This window comes from Cephus cinctus, unplaced genomic scaffold, assembly GCF_000341935.2.
Source record: "Cephus cinctus unplaced genomic scaffold, Ccin1 Ccin1_scaffold0867, whole genome shotgun sequence".
Taxonomy (NCBI): Eukaryota; Metazoa; Arthropoda; class Insecta; order Hymenoptera; family Cephidae; genus Cephus; species Cephus cinctus.
The window spans coordinates 1-14,614 of NW_014333451.1; the positions used below are offsets into that span (position 1 = coordinate 1).

The 14,614-nt window shown below is 43.8% G+C and overlaps 1 protein-coding gene and 1 long non-coding RNA gene across 3 annotated transcripts; one reads left to right on the plus strand and one right to left on the minus strand.

Annotated features, from left to right (window-relative positions):
• Positions 1-170: 170 nt before the first annotated feature.
• On the minus strand, positions 171-2,529 carry LOC107271031. Of its 2 annotated transcripts, none has more exons than XM_015746601.2 (3): positions 2,408-2,529; positions 779-1,102; positions 171-673 (listed from the first exon to the last, which is right to left on the minus strand). In XM_015746601.2, exons 2-3 carry the CDS (start codon positions 1,011-1,013, stop codon positions 585-587), a joined length of 324 nt encoding a protein of 107 aa, XP_015602087.1. In that variant the 5' UTR covers positions 1,014-1,102; positions 2,408-2,529; the 3' UTR covers positions 171-584. The 2 variants fall into 2 exon arrangements, with proteins under 2 accessions (XP_015602087.1, XP_015602088.1); XM_015746602.2 differs by having other exon boundaries at positions 779-1,124; positions 2,408-2,496.
• On the plus strand, positions 2,403-8,598 carry LOC107271032. The gene is made up of 3 exons (XR_001538495.2): positions 2,403-2,537; positions 6,902-7,468; positions 7,548-8,598. It is a non-coding gene; the product is annotated as an uncharacterized LOC107271032 (long non-coding RNA).
• Positions 8,599-14,614: the final 6,016 nt, after the last annotated feature.

Here is a 14,614-nt window from a genome sequence, read left to right on the forward strand (position 1 = left end):
TTACATGGAAGCCGTCCTTATTGTCTGGCTGCGCTATACTTGCCCCTCCCGTTGCAGAATAACTGTCTTCTACTGCGTCCTCGCGTGCGTCTCTATTTTTTCTCCGCATTTACCCGCCAAAGGGGAAGTATTGTTTAGGGGAGCACAGGGCAAATGTATGGATGGGCAAATTAGAACTCGTCGTACAAATCGTGATTTATGTTTCCAAGGATCAGGTCATCGGGTCATGAACTTTATAAGTACAGTGGAACCTCACCTAGTGAAGGGGCAAGTCTTAACCTTTTCGTTTGTCAGAGTACGCACAGAGAGAGAGAGAGAGAGAGAGAGAGGGTGTGTGTGTGTGTGTGTGAGAGAGAGAGAGAGAGAGAGGGGGGGAGGGAGGGAGAGAGAAACGCCGTGATCGTTTCTCGTATCTGATTGGTTCTTCGCATAACTCACATGTCTCTCTACTAGATAAACCAGGTGAAGTTCCACTGTGTGCCGATCTTATGCTTTAAAATAAAAATAATCGTAAAGTCTAAAGATTCACTACTACGGAATTTGGTGTACCACGTAACAGGATCACGGTAAGTCAGCTTAAAAAGTCAGATTTCCATCTGAAAATAATGCATTCCAAAACGGATGAGTTCCATTAAGAAAACTGCTATAATAATGGCGATGACGAGACTGATTACTGAAAACAGAAAAAAAAACCAGTTTGTCAAATATGTCAATCCATAACACGATGATAGTTATCTTAGATAATTTACTTAGATAGACTAGACTTAGATAGACTCACTAAGTTTTTTATTCTTCGGAGACGCTGATGGAACCTGAGGTTGCTGGATGATCGTAACATTGGATGATGGGCCTTGCGATGGTGGTAAAAGAGGATCCATTGGAGGAGCTTTTGGATAAAAAGGTAGTTCCGCGCCTTTTTGGAAATACACGCTGTTTTGGGCGGGTGGCGTTAGCGGCAGCATAGGCTGAGAAGGCAAATAAGGTGGAGCCTTGTTCTTTATCGTAGAATCCATTGCTGGTGTATATCCTTTATACAGTATATCCAGTAATCAAACTCGTGTTTGTACACTAAATTAATTCCTGATGGCACTGATCGACGCTACTGTGAACACGTACGTAAATAGCTAAATGGAGGTTAGGTCGTCAAAGATGTCAGTATAGACGTATAGGTTGAATTAATTGATAATATACATAAAATACAACCATTGCCAAGGCATAAGGATGCGTTTATATGGGACGCGACTAAGTAGGAGCAAATGGGCGTGCATTCGATCGTATGAATTAAACACGTCTAGATAAGTCCAGTAGCTATGCCGAAAGTGATTCAGTCGTTCACAGTCACGCGTACAATTTTAACACAGTTCTTGACACCCACATACAAATATCGAAGGTCTTTACCAGTTGAGAATGGACAACCGACTGCGATTCCACTGACGAACGATAAACGGTCGTACGACTAGACGTCAAATGCGAGCGACCACGTTTCGTCAGTCTTCGACGAGGCTTGACTGTCGAGCGAACTCGCACGAGGATTATTTGATTAATTAACCCTTTTAGTGCCGGGCGAAAAACAGGTGCCTATGCGAAGATAATCGGCCAAATTTTACGATTTTACTAGGATTTTGGAAAAGGCTCATAAAAACCAAGCGAAAAGCAACATTTACATAATTCAAAAAGCAGTGTATTAAGGACAAAATAGAGAATAAAACAGTGACGTTAATTTTTCTATATTCATTGAAAATTACATAAATAACAAAGGTATAAGTGATCAAGAAAATAGAGAAAAATTGAGTTCTCTGTTTCGAAATGTAATTGCACACAGAAAAAGTCATCTTTTTATCATAACTTCATATAGACCGTTTACTGTAAAGTATATACTTTAAATTTCCAATATATTTTTTAATAAAATACGTAATATTGCACAAGAAACATAAAAAATAAAAATCCGATAAGGGTCCCACGACGCCGCGCCGGCCGCCCGTGTCGATTTTCTACCGTATCGCTCTCGCGTATAAATAAGCAGTCTCAACGTCAACTGGCATAGAATATAGGGGAAAATTAAACCGAAAAATTATTTATTTTAATTCTCTCGTAATGAAATTAGACTATTTGTAACGTATTATAAATTTATTTTGAGATAGAAATCTCTCGCAATGCGAATAGTAAAGCGCTACAAGGTGCGGGCCGATATTCGGCCCTGGCACTTTTCGCCAGTGCAGCGCGGCCCGATATATCGGCCTCCGGCACTAAAAGGGTTAATTGATAATATACATAAAATACGCTCGAAATCATTCCGCCCTCTTTTCTCACTAAGAATTTTGGTTCCTGCTAATCCCGGCAGCAGGTTTGCCAGTTCGCAGGAAGAAAGATTTCTGAAGAAGATAGGGAATACAAAAAATAAACGCACCTGAGTCCGCAGAGTGTGTCGCGTCTTCTGGTCTGATTTGCACTGAACTTGAGCAGCTAGCGTGACGACGTAAGGAGTGCGTTCCTTCTCCAACAGCGAACAGCCCCGCAAGGATGTCAGAGCGAAATAAGTAAATTACTCAAAAGTTTACATTTTGTATATATATATATATATTACGCAGGCCATCATACAGATATACGAGGTATAGTCACTAGCGATTTTGCGCATTTAGACAGTGACGTCATCGGACTCTCTCTTCTCTGATTGACTGATCTTACGTATGTTGTACTATCACGCCGCCACGTCAGTTCCATATTAAGATGCTATTTTCTTACGAACTGATACGTAAATAAGTCGGCTCAAAATGAAACTGATGACGCTTTGAACGTAACGTCACTCGCCTCTGTCTGATCTTCATCGATATACGATCGCTAGTGGCTATACCCTGTTTATTTGTATGATGACACAGGCCTATGTATCTATATATGCTTTATTTGCATGGCTGAATGTATTATATGTATATATATTCATATTATATACTGTAACATTATTTTTTCTCCGATAATATTATTATTTAAGTTCATGATGGACGGTGGTAATCGTAACCCATCAAAAAATCAGCCATGGTAGATAAGGGTAAGTGTATATCTTTATCAGGGTGAATGAAAGAGAATATGAAGTTGGAAATTGAAAAATTTAATATTTGTAGTTTATAGGAAAAAGTCATGTAAGTCAGATAGAAAAAGCTATGACATTATACGAAGAATTTTTAAATAAAAATTTTTAATCGGTCGGTCGACCGGTGCTGGTAAGGTTAGTTAGTGTTGAGAACCAGAAACTGTTTGACATATTATTTTATGACGAAAATGAATGATTTGTATATAGTTATACTAGATCAGTTGATAACTCGACGCGAAAACAGGCCACCAGGAGCAATAGGCCATCTGCAAGTTCAGCAACAAAACGATGCAATCATGTTATAGCTACCAGGCTGATTTTTTTCAGTGAAAATGTATTTAATAATATGTTATTCACAACCATTACCAGACCTTTAGGTGCGCTCAATCTGTGTTTCCCTGGAAACGACTAGGGTGAAGGGGTCAGGATTTTGTAAGGAGAGAGAGAGACAGCAACAGGATACACATACATATTATTCTTAAAACCGGAATCTTATCGGTAACAAGTAATTGGGACGAAATCGCGAATTACCGGAATCGATAGATGCAATAAACACGAGTTTGGCGAATTTCAAGGTCAATCGGTGTCTGGTATGAAAAATTGAACAAGAATAGAGCGAATCTGCAGGTTACGTCAATAGAGAAAGTTGTATCGAATAAGAGCAATATTCACGTATCGTAATCAGAACGCGACAGCTATCATACCCAAGATACATTATTAATATAAAATATATATTTTTTTCGAAAGCTTCAATGTATGTCTGTGACTTATCTCGATGTCTCCATCTACCTGTGAAATCAGTGAGGCCTAAGCACCTCAGGAATTCGCAAGCTCCTATATGGGTTTCAAGGTCAAGCTCATTCGCACGCCTGCGCCGGCTTTCTGGTACCCAGAGTGTTGTTGGTTAAGTTCGATGACGTGATGGAGTTGAACGTGCAGGATACAAGTGTCTACGATGAGAAATCGATGGGCGTAGTCGCGCGCAAGGGAATCTGGGATCCGAACGGTCGTGGAAAGTTTTGTGAATTTGGATCGTTTGCATTATAAAAAAAAAGTTACGTTAAAAATACAGCTTACGCGGATAGGTGACTCGCGCTATCGACGGACTGTCTGATGTTTCCTAGTAAAATTTGTCACATTATATTTTACGTATTTTACTTCGCCTAGATCAACGACACGCTTTGTTCCCTCGTAATTACGTTGCCTGAGTTTAATGTCCGACAATTACTTGGCGGTTGCCGTTAATTTCCATGAAATAAAAGGGACGACAAGGGACGCTCTTCAAGATAGAATCTTGCTATTTGCTTCAGGACAAAGGCCTCGCGCGGTTATAAATTCTAACTACAGTAGGCATTTATACTGCGGTACGAGACCCTTGAACTCGCCATTAGAATTTCTATCCGTTATGGAGATACTTGTTTATTTTTATTTGTTTTTATTATATTTTATTATTGCAAATATTATTTTTAACGAAACTGATCAAGTACCATTGGATCAAAATCAATATTAAATTATTTACCGCAGGATTCGTGTTATGGTACGCGGCACATTATGAGACGAACCACCCTTATTTTAAATTCCAAGGATTCCGCGATAGCAACGTATCTCTAGACTACTGCAACGACCTTATAATCACCACTTGACTCATCCAAAATACCAAATTATTTTCCGGCGATGTTACACTGCTTCTTTCATAAAATAAAATAAAAAATGGATGGTTTAGGAAATCGAGTGTAGCCACAAGGAGGATTTGAGCATTGCTGAAGCAATCCCAGCGCGACCGTCAGTAACGTATTTTTATGGTCGACGTTTCTGTAAAGTACGAAGTTTCGCCGTGATCGCTCTAGATGGAAGTAACATAAAGAGTGCAGGATCTGTAAGATTTAAACGCCGTTCAAGCTCTCGTACGAGATTCGAAATGGGGTGAAGTATTAAAAAAAAAAAAAAAAAAGGAGAAAAAGACGAAATAACAGAAAAAGGGAATAAAAAAAGGTGCTCACCCGCCAAGAGAGTCAAAGTAACAAGCAAGAAACTTTTCAAGGGATAACTTATAATCGTTCGCCTTTAACGAAGATATTGAAAAGTTATTGCAAATCGGTCATTTAAAAATACCATTCTCAGCCCTGGTAATACCCCTCGTTTAGTCCGATAACTGCGTACGAGTCATCGACACGCTGTCACCATATACTCGCTCCTCGATTTGTCAAGTTGGCCTCTGCGGCCTCAGCTGAGAAAAGCGTTTCAGTTCGGTATGCAAATTGAAAATGCTGAAATTGCATCTTTGTACTTTCTTTTCTCCTTCAAGGTATCTATCCCTTAGTACTTGGAGAATGTTCATATCAGGATATTGCGAGTAATGTAGGTACCTTGGTCTATCCATGTAACAGTATATCCGTATATGCATATATATTATATCTCCACGTACTCTATATGTCTGTATATATCATAGGTTATCACACGGCACGAGCACGTCCCTTCAGCATCGCGAATTCGAATATCCGCGAATATATTTGCTGCGCAAAATCTTGGCGCATCGATTTTGCACACTAATGACCCTATGCCCGAGAGCCCATGGACCAGACGGGATCGGCGTCCCGATGCGTACTTGCGGATTTCGCGTCGCTCAGCGAAGATTATCGCGCGTTTGCCAGAGTAAGGGCTGACCTTGCGCGGATTTTATGCGATATGGAAGATTTCACATTGGCGAAGGAAACTTCCTTCGTTGCCTCTTCCATCCGTTCATTCCTCGTTCCATCTTTCCTTCCTTCCTTTCCCTACTTCTATCCCAGGCTCGATTAAGCGCTAATCGTCCCCTTTTCGACGGCGTGTCTGGTTTTGACAGGCCTGCGTCGGGTTTCGCGACAGCCGCTGGAGATTATGCGTCGTCACCTCGACGTCGACTTACGCTACCGTCGTCGCCGCTGGAGGTACGCCTTGAGTCGCTTTCGTAGACAAGAAGAGGACGTGAAGTGTATGGCGATTGATGGGTATATTTATTATTGCGTCATACCCTGAGTGATCATAGACATCCTAATTTTTAATATAAGAAAAAAGAATGAATAGGGATGAACTTCGTGTCGGAATGGGTTTCAATATTCATGGTGGAAGATTTTTTTTTTTTTTTTAGTAAATAAATGAATGACTTTTTAACTCCTTTTTTTGCAATTATTTTTGCATGCGCAATTTTTTTCATCTTTGCTCTTTACACAGGACGCTCGATAGCGCGATTTTACGGTCTATAAGGTTCTAGCGACCTTGACTTTGCAATTACCAGGGATTAGTGGGTGCGGCTTGAAAGGATAGGGGAGAAAAGGGCAAGTGAGTGGAAAAGGGAAGAAAAGTGTTGTCTGCATGACTAACGTACTATCAGACTCTCTCTCTCTCTCTCTCTCTCTCTCTCTCTCTCTCTCTCTCTTATTCGCTTTATGTCTTCCTCCGCTTCTATCTCTCTCTTTCTCTATACAGACATGCTCGAAACTTCTTTCACGACCCTTTACGAGCATCTAGCTACGGCCCTGCCCTGTCCCATTGGCTGTTCTTGAGTAATGGAGACGAGAGTGGAAAAGTTCCGACAGTTAACTCGAAAAGGGAAAAGATCTTCCTTACTCTTCCTTCGCAGCCTACGTGCCTCGAAGATCCAGTAAAGAAATTTTTCTGATCCCGACTTCTAACTTGACAACTAAACCATAGAAGGGATGACGATTAAGGGAAAAATAGTGTGTCTATGAAAAAAGTATTTTCCAAACTATTTTTTACCAAAAATATGTTCACACCCAACGTTATACCCATCAAATGGACTTTGTCAAACTGTTTCAGGATCGAGAAGAAAATGGCATGGGGTCCTTGTCGAAGTACCTACTGGACCAACAAGATATTGGTCCTGCCTGGGATGCTGGGAATGTTCGAGAATCAGTGGACGAAAGTGGGAATCGGATCCTTCGATTTCGCAACTGAACGAGAACAATCCTTCGAAGGGAATCCCATCAACCTGCTCACGAAGAAGAATCAACAAACCCCAGTCATCCCACTGAGTCTGTCCTACTGCGTCATCCTTTTCCACCAAACTACCACCTTCCGTTATATCAATCCCTTCTACAACGACATTGCCTCCTAGCGCACCACCTCTTCCTGGTGCGCCAATCCCATCTAGCAATTTCAGGAGCATGGGCCGGCGACATATATATACGCGGATACGACTCTGTCGGTGCCTATAAGATAGTCGGATAGAACGTTAATCCCACCGAGGATCCTTTATCCTGAAATCCGCGACACCTGCACCGACGCCATCCTTTGGGAACGTGCCAAATAATTGCAGAGTCAAGAGCAAGGATCACTGATCAGAAGACAAGCAAGTGGACAAACGAATTCAAGGATAACATTTTGGTAAGTTCACCCCTAAAGTGTGTATTCAAGTCATTTAATTATCGCTAATAAACAAATCTTAATGTACTGTACGTTTTAGGGATACCGGAAGCACCAGGACATCGTCGTTCACGTGAACCAAATTTAGAATCAGCACCATGCCCACTGACGGCACAACAGTGTCTGCGCCCGGAACTTTTGGGGTGTCCCTGGAGCGAAGGACGTTGTTGCTACATTCCGCGTTCGCCACCAGGGAAATTACTCGCTGAGACAACACACGCTGGTTGGCTTTTGTGTACCCAACTAAGAGATAACTAATAGGGTCCGTAGATTGTGCCCGCAGACGCCTCGAGTTTCTACGTAATTCAATCCGAACGCGAGCCTTTATATTTTATTCCTTCGATCACAGTCGTTCGATCCTGCTTCACGTTGGCGAGTGAAGGTCGGATAAGATAAGATTAAAAAAAAGAAAGGAGCATCCGAAGTTTCACAAAATTTTTAAATTTCCCTCATCTTCGCACCTGCCTTTACGTTTTAAACGCGCGTAAAAGACTGTCCGAGATTCCTCGAGTTTAAAGTGACAATCAGAACGCCTTTACCCGGCATTGTTTGAACTTGTTAATTATTTGCTAAACACGTTATCCGCTTAATGGGGAAACTTAGTCTTGGTGTAGCGAGAGTAAAGGAGACTGATTAAAAATACAAAATTCATGTCGCTCTTAAACGTGACTGAAGGAAGAAGTGCGGGAAGCTGCGTCACTTGAGAGAAGGACGCTAGAGGGACCAGTAAGGAAATACGAGAGAGAGAGTAAACTATAACCAAGTGGAGAAGGTAGGTAAAACAAGTCTTAAGGAGAAAGTGAGACAGCTGCAAATCTATTTCAATGGGTAAGATAAAGAGAGTAAAAGGTGTAGGTGTTTGTCAACGGTTGCCAGTAGTTAATTACTTTACATGGTAGAAACTTCCAACCCTTTTGCTACTTCAGACACCCTCAATACGTATATACCTATATACACGTTGAAGGTAGCAAGCCAAGCCTGCGTCTACGCGAATGTACCGGCGTCACCCGTCGTAAGAGTTTACAAGACTCTAATTCGCATCTAGAGTTCTGTGTACGCGGTAAATAAAGTTGACTTCTTCTCTCCTCTTATTTGCCAGTCACTCTCGTTATACCCAAGTAAAATCGTAACCCGGCATGTCTCGTACCCCGTACACGTAATCCGAAAGAGAAGCGCCTTGAGAAAAAAAGCACTGCTGCGGTGCAGTACGGGCTTCACTTCAAATTTGGCATCTCTTCGCACTAAAAATTCTTCCTCAAAGGGAATCAAGATCAGCCTGCCGACGAGGATGACCGTGATAACCGAATACCTAGTGACGACAGGGTGCATGGGTTTGTGTTGCTGTGTGGAAATATTAAGCCTGCCAGCAATGCAGCTACTTTGCACTACGTATAAGTATACATACATTGTACGTACGTATGTAAGCCGTGCAGGTAAGTACTTAGTCCTGGCTACCGAGGCGTACCCGACGAGCCCGAAGTACCTGAAGAAGACATGGTGATACGATAAATTGGTTAGTAAGATAAGAACCTGAGAGACGGAGTAGTTCGCAAAGGTAAAAGTAAGACGTTTATTTATTCAAACAGCAAAGAAAATGAAAAAAAAAAAATATATATACACTACCGTCTAAGCATTACCATGATTGCGCGAGAAACGACTCTTCTCATAAACTATTACTGCACTTTCCTCGTCCGTCGTTTTCTTGTAGCGCATTTAAGTTTATGGCCTTTTTACGTAGTGCGTGTATCTTTGTATTTTGAGATATATATATATAGTATAACTATGGAATAGGAATATATATATATATACACCAGAATTATCCTGACTCGCGAAATCTTGATCCCAGTCAATGGTAGGAGACGGACTGGATGGATCGAGGGTGGTCGTAGTTAGTCGGCCGTAAAACTATGGTGATGAGGAAAGTACAGGAGGGCTACAGTGAAAGCTTTAAAAGTGAAAGTTGAAATGTCTTGACTTAAAGCTTAGGTTGTAACGCACGCTTTGTATTATTAGTGTTGGATCTGACTGTAGGTTTATGATCCGCAATGATAATTTTTGGGCTAACGTGCATCACACGTGCTCGTACGAGTTGGTCGTATACGAACAATAAAGGGTGGGTCTAGGGGCATATACAGCGAGTGGATTATCAGCCCGTTACAGATGCGGCTGCCTATTGTTTTTGATATAATAAAGGCTGTATTATTAGGACGTATCATTGTCTCTGTCATTATCGTCGGTTGATTGAGTTTCGCGTTGTTCCAGGCTGTGATAATCGCGTCTGGTATCGTTTAATTATGTTATTTATGAATAGAAGATAAAGGTTCAAAGCCACGGTAACGTCCTTCCGCGAAAGCTACATTGGCAAACAAGTTCCCTCCACAATACAATTACTGGTTCGGACCCCTAAATTGTTAATTTCGGCTGGTTATGTGACGAGAATAAGCTGACCCGACCCAAACGCTAATTAATGGCGCTTGTTTCGTACGACCCCAGATCCCACGGTTAGCTCCTCTTGGAAGCGGCTTCTCCTCGGGGGGTGCAGAGCAAGTTCTTCGCGTTGGGCAGGACCGGAGCCTGATTCCGTCAGCGTTTCCTGTTCGTCGGCCTGAACTTCCTGGCTTAGAAATGGATTTGAATTAGCACGCCGGGGAGATCTCGATTTTACGAAAGTTTCCCGGCAAACCCTCGTCTCCTGCCCTCGATCCAGTCACTCACTTGTCGGCCAACGGGATCGGGATCTAGGTATAATACAGACCTAACCTAGAAATATTTTAGGATTACACACTCGGTGGTTTTGATAATTTTGAATTTTAATCTTATCGGCTCTCCGAGACTTTTCGAGGATTTCATCCCTTGGTGCGAATCGCAAGACTGATCCGGGCTGGTCGCGCCGGGGATCCTGAGGGAGGCTGGACCGAAAGGCCGATATCTCCACGGGAACGCTTAGTCGGCGAAGCCGAACCGTCGATATATCACAATCGCCATGTATTTGAGAAACCGAGAAGAAGCTCAGCAGGGAAAATGGCGGAAGCCTCGCGGCGCGATACATCATTCATACATTTGCGAATCTCATATCGGTTTCTGATCCTCTGGCTATCAGTGGCCTTTTCGAGTCTGCCCCTCGCCTCTTCAGCCACGACTCTGTTTATTGTTACGTCGTATTTATGCATGAGGCCATTGTTGAGCAGATAACCCCGGCAATCCTTTCAGCGGTAGCTGGTGCAATAGTGAAAATGGAAGTAACGTTATTGGGCCAAAACGGAAATCGATACGGAGCCAACTTCGTACTTCGGGTTGGGTTTACAAGCGGCGATTCTCTTCGTCGAGCGTTTGTTCTTTGGCAATTTCTATGCTTGCTTTTCACCCGGTTTTATTACCTTTCTTCTGCCAGCATTCAGCCAGGACTTCTTTTATTTATACCACCGCGTTACGGGAAGGTAGGGTTGTTGCTTTTGGGGTGTCCATATTTTTATGATCACTCGCACTTGACCGGGATGGATTAAATAAATATTTATCATATATTTAATTAATTCCTTTGTGTCTCTGTACTCTACACTGCGGCAACTACGTCCGGGTCCACTTTGGAAGGGACGAGACTGGCTTCGATAGAAACGCGCCAGAGCTCCGTTTTCGTGGAGACTGTTGAACTGAGAAGCGGATACATTGGGGCACTTTGATGAGGTCATATCCGGCCAAGGCTGATGCGTTTTGATGACGTTATCGCGACAATTGGACGACGTTCCCTCGTCTCTTCAGGATCCAGCTTGATTCTCTCTCAGACCTCGATAAGACGCGGAAGAACCCCCAATGGCTCCCCTTACGATTACTGGCTCGCTCTCAGCGAGAACTCTCACTGAATTTCTCCCTGAGTACCTAGTTACTGATACCAACCTAGGTACGTACCTAACCTACGTGCTCTGATTCTACCATACCAACCCAGCACCATAAAAATTCATCTGTCTAATGGGTACGTGAAACAAGTACACAAGGTTCCACGTGCGTACCTAGTTAAAATTCGTAAAATTTTTCCTGTCTTCATCATTTTCCCTATCTCAAAGTAGAATCGGTGCACGAACTCGAAAACTAAATGAATGTCGAGAGGACGGTTTGTCTAAGAGTTCCTTTCAGCAATTCCAATCTTCTTCGTTACTGGAAGGAAGCGCCGGAGGAGGTCCAGGCAGATCCCCGTAGATCTACAGTTACGGGAGGAGAAAACGAATCTTGGGCAGAGAAGGCAAAGGAGGAAGACGAAGAAGAAATAGAAAAAGGCATCGAGGAAAGTTCTTCGGATCCTGTATGTATATCAACCTACGTAGCTCCGTTGACTCGTCGCCAGCTCAGTAAAGTAGGTACCTCCTCAAGGAAGGAGTTTGCACAGTGGAAGTAGACTCGAATCGATCCATCCAAAAACATCTAACCCTCGTGGAGACCCCTGGCCCTCCCAAGGGAAGCGTCAAAACCTAAGAACCAGTAGCGGCAGCGAAGGGTTGTCGGAGTGGGGGCCAATGGGGTTGATACGGCTGATACGGCTTGGATCTGAGACGCATTGGGAATAAGAGATATCCTGGCCAGCGTACACCTACCCATGTTCCAGTATGTTCAGTTTTTTAGGCTGGCCCAGGACTACTTTTACAGGAGCAAGTGGAGGCTAGCAGGAAGTCCCCCGAGTACCCTCTAGCAAAGTGTTTTTCGAAATTCGCAATAGTTTTTAAATGGGAGGCATTTAAGATGCACAAATCAGAACGAATGATTTTCGCGGGTCACGGCTACCGTGGTGGGAGGTACAGTCGCGTAAGGCAAACGTTAGCTGGTTCAAACGGATCGCGCGATTCACAATTACTAGCGCTGTATTACTATATACGTATATATAACCTATATATATCTGTATATAGGTACTACCAGAGTAACTCGTAGAGAGGAAATAAGAAAAATGAAACACTCGACTCTCTTACACTGGTCCCTCTCTCGCTGTACCTCAGCATCCCTTAGGTAAGGAACCAGCGGGAAATGGATAAAAGATCCTGCACATCCTAGTCTCTCTTTCTCCTTTTCTCTATCCCAGGACGTATTGAATATTCAAAAGTTTTCTCGCTGGTGGAAACTTCCGTATCTTGTCCGAGGTGGAATGGGGGATGGTTCGTTGCAGTCGGCTTACCCCAACGGTTCTCCAGCATCCACCAGGCCCGATATGGTATCGCGTTTAAGAGCTTCGACCAGGACGAATCCGGGAATTCTGATCTTGCCTTCTGAGAAAATAGTGCTATCCATTGGACTAGCGATTCTTTTTTACTTTGGTTTTTCATCAGAGCGATTTCTGGCGCAGGACAGTATTTAACATTGGTATCTATTGTACGCTATGCGAAAATCCCTAGATTGTATTATTCCGCAAGTCTAAGTTAGAAAATTCTATGGGTGGGAATATGGTCCTTAGATTCGTCAAATGTCCTTATAGGACACGCTGCCAGTGGCGCAGTAGATATAGCTCTCCAGTGAGCAAAAGAATCAGAGAGAGAGAGGGAGGGTGAGAGAGAGAGAGAGAGAGAGAGAGAGAGAGAGAGAGAGAGAGAGAGAGAGAGAGGACTGATGTAATTATAATGCGGACGGGTTCGAGGTATGATACCGAGTGAGGGTATGGACCAAAGAGAGTAGCGTATAGTAATGGAGTGACCAAAGGGGGTGAAAACAGCCCCTCGCACATTTGCGCACTCTCGGCCCCGTCTACTCTAACCACGAGTGGGAGTGGGACAGAGATTGAGAGGGATGCTGGGCGCACAGGCACCTAGAGCAAGAGAGAGACGACCAGACTCTCTTCTCTGGACCGTCATATTTCTATTCTACGTGCACCTCAAGGGTTGTCCAGGACACTCTTGGGGAGCGGTTAATTGGTAAAATGGACGAGCAAGTCTGGCTACCCTGCAGATGCAGGAACTCGTGGCAAGATTGCGAAATTCCAAGGGTCACGTGTGTACACCCTACAACCATGATATAATTCTACAGCCTCATCTCGCAGCCTCCCGTTTCTTTTTATTCCATTCTTATAACGTTACACCACCTCGCTTATCTACCCGCTAACAGCGTCTTCCCACGCATCCAGTCTGCCACGTATTTACCTTCCTCCACTCTGCGGTATGTAAGCTCTATAGCCGAAAGTACTCCGGGACGTCTGGGGCTCTTTGCAATTTACGAATATTCCTGACATCAAAGCGCTAACCTGATGCATTATGTTAACACACAGTTGGGTTTACCCAGTCGCGGAGTCGAGTAATGTTGCGTCTGGCAATGTTGCCCCGGGTCTAGCCATGTAATTAGCCGGCACTGCGTTTACACGCGTATACACGCTAGACCGACTCGCACGCCGCCTCGCCGCCTCTCGGCTGAATCGGGGGGAACTGCCTCGAAATAGGGACCGGGCTATTAATTTCTCCTATAATCGTGATCAGTAGTACAGTTCGCGTGTCTCCTCAATGAATTTATAGTACGCGATTACACGCTCAGGATGAGAACGCTCGTTGAAAGCAGACACGGTCTCTCTGGTAAAATATTGAACGCGACCGGGACTACGCTAAACTGTCTGCCTATAGGGCGTCTCTAAATTCCGAATCAAAATGTCAGCTAAATTCTAATTCCGACCCTAATTCGGTAGACGGTCACAGGTCGCAGTTAGGTATATACCGGCGCGTTTACATTTACCGTATCCAGTCAACATTTTCCCCGTCCTTATTCCCATGTGCAAACTCAGTGGCAGCTCAAAGGCGCCTGGTAGACTATAGACGGCTGCAAGGGTGGGTACCCTCAAAAGAGGGTGCAAGGAAGAGTAAGGGACTCGGTGAGAGGCGAAATAAGGTCGACGAGGTTAAGGTGGCCCCCTGCACCCCCTCCAGCACGTTTAAAACTCCTCGGCAAGGAGTTAGCTGCGACAGTCGCGACCGGTTCGAAATCCTCTTCTAGTTTCCTTATCTCCCCCCCATCGTCTCCTAGGACGAAGGTTGCGCGTGGTGCTGCGCGTTAAAGGCAGCTAGGCGCGAAATACGATAAACTCCGAAATCCTCGCAGCCGAGTGACAAGCTGGAAAAATATTTACCTCGCGAAAAAGCGGCCCGAGCAAGC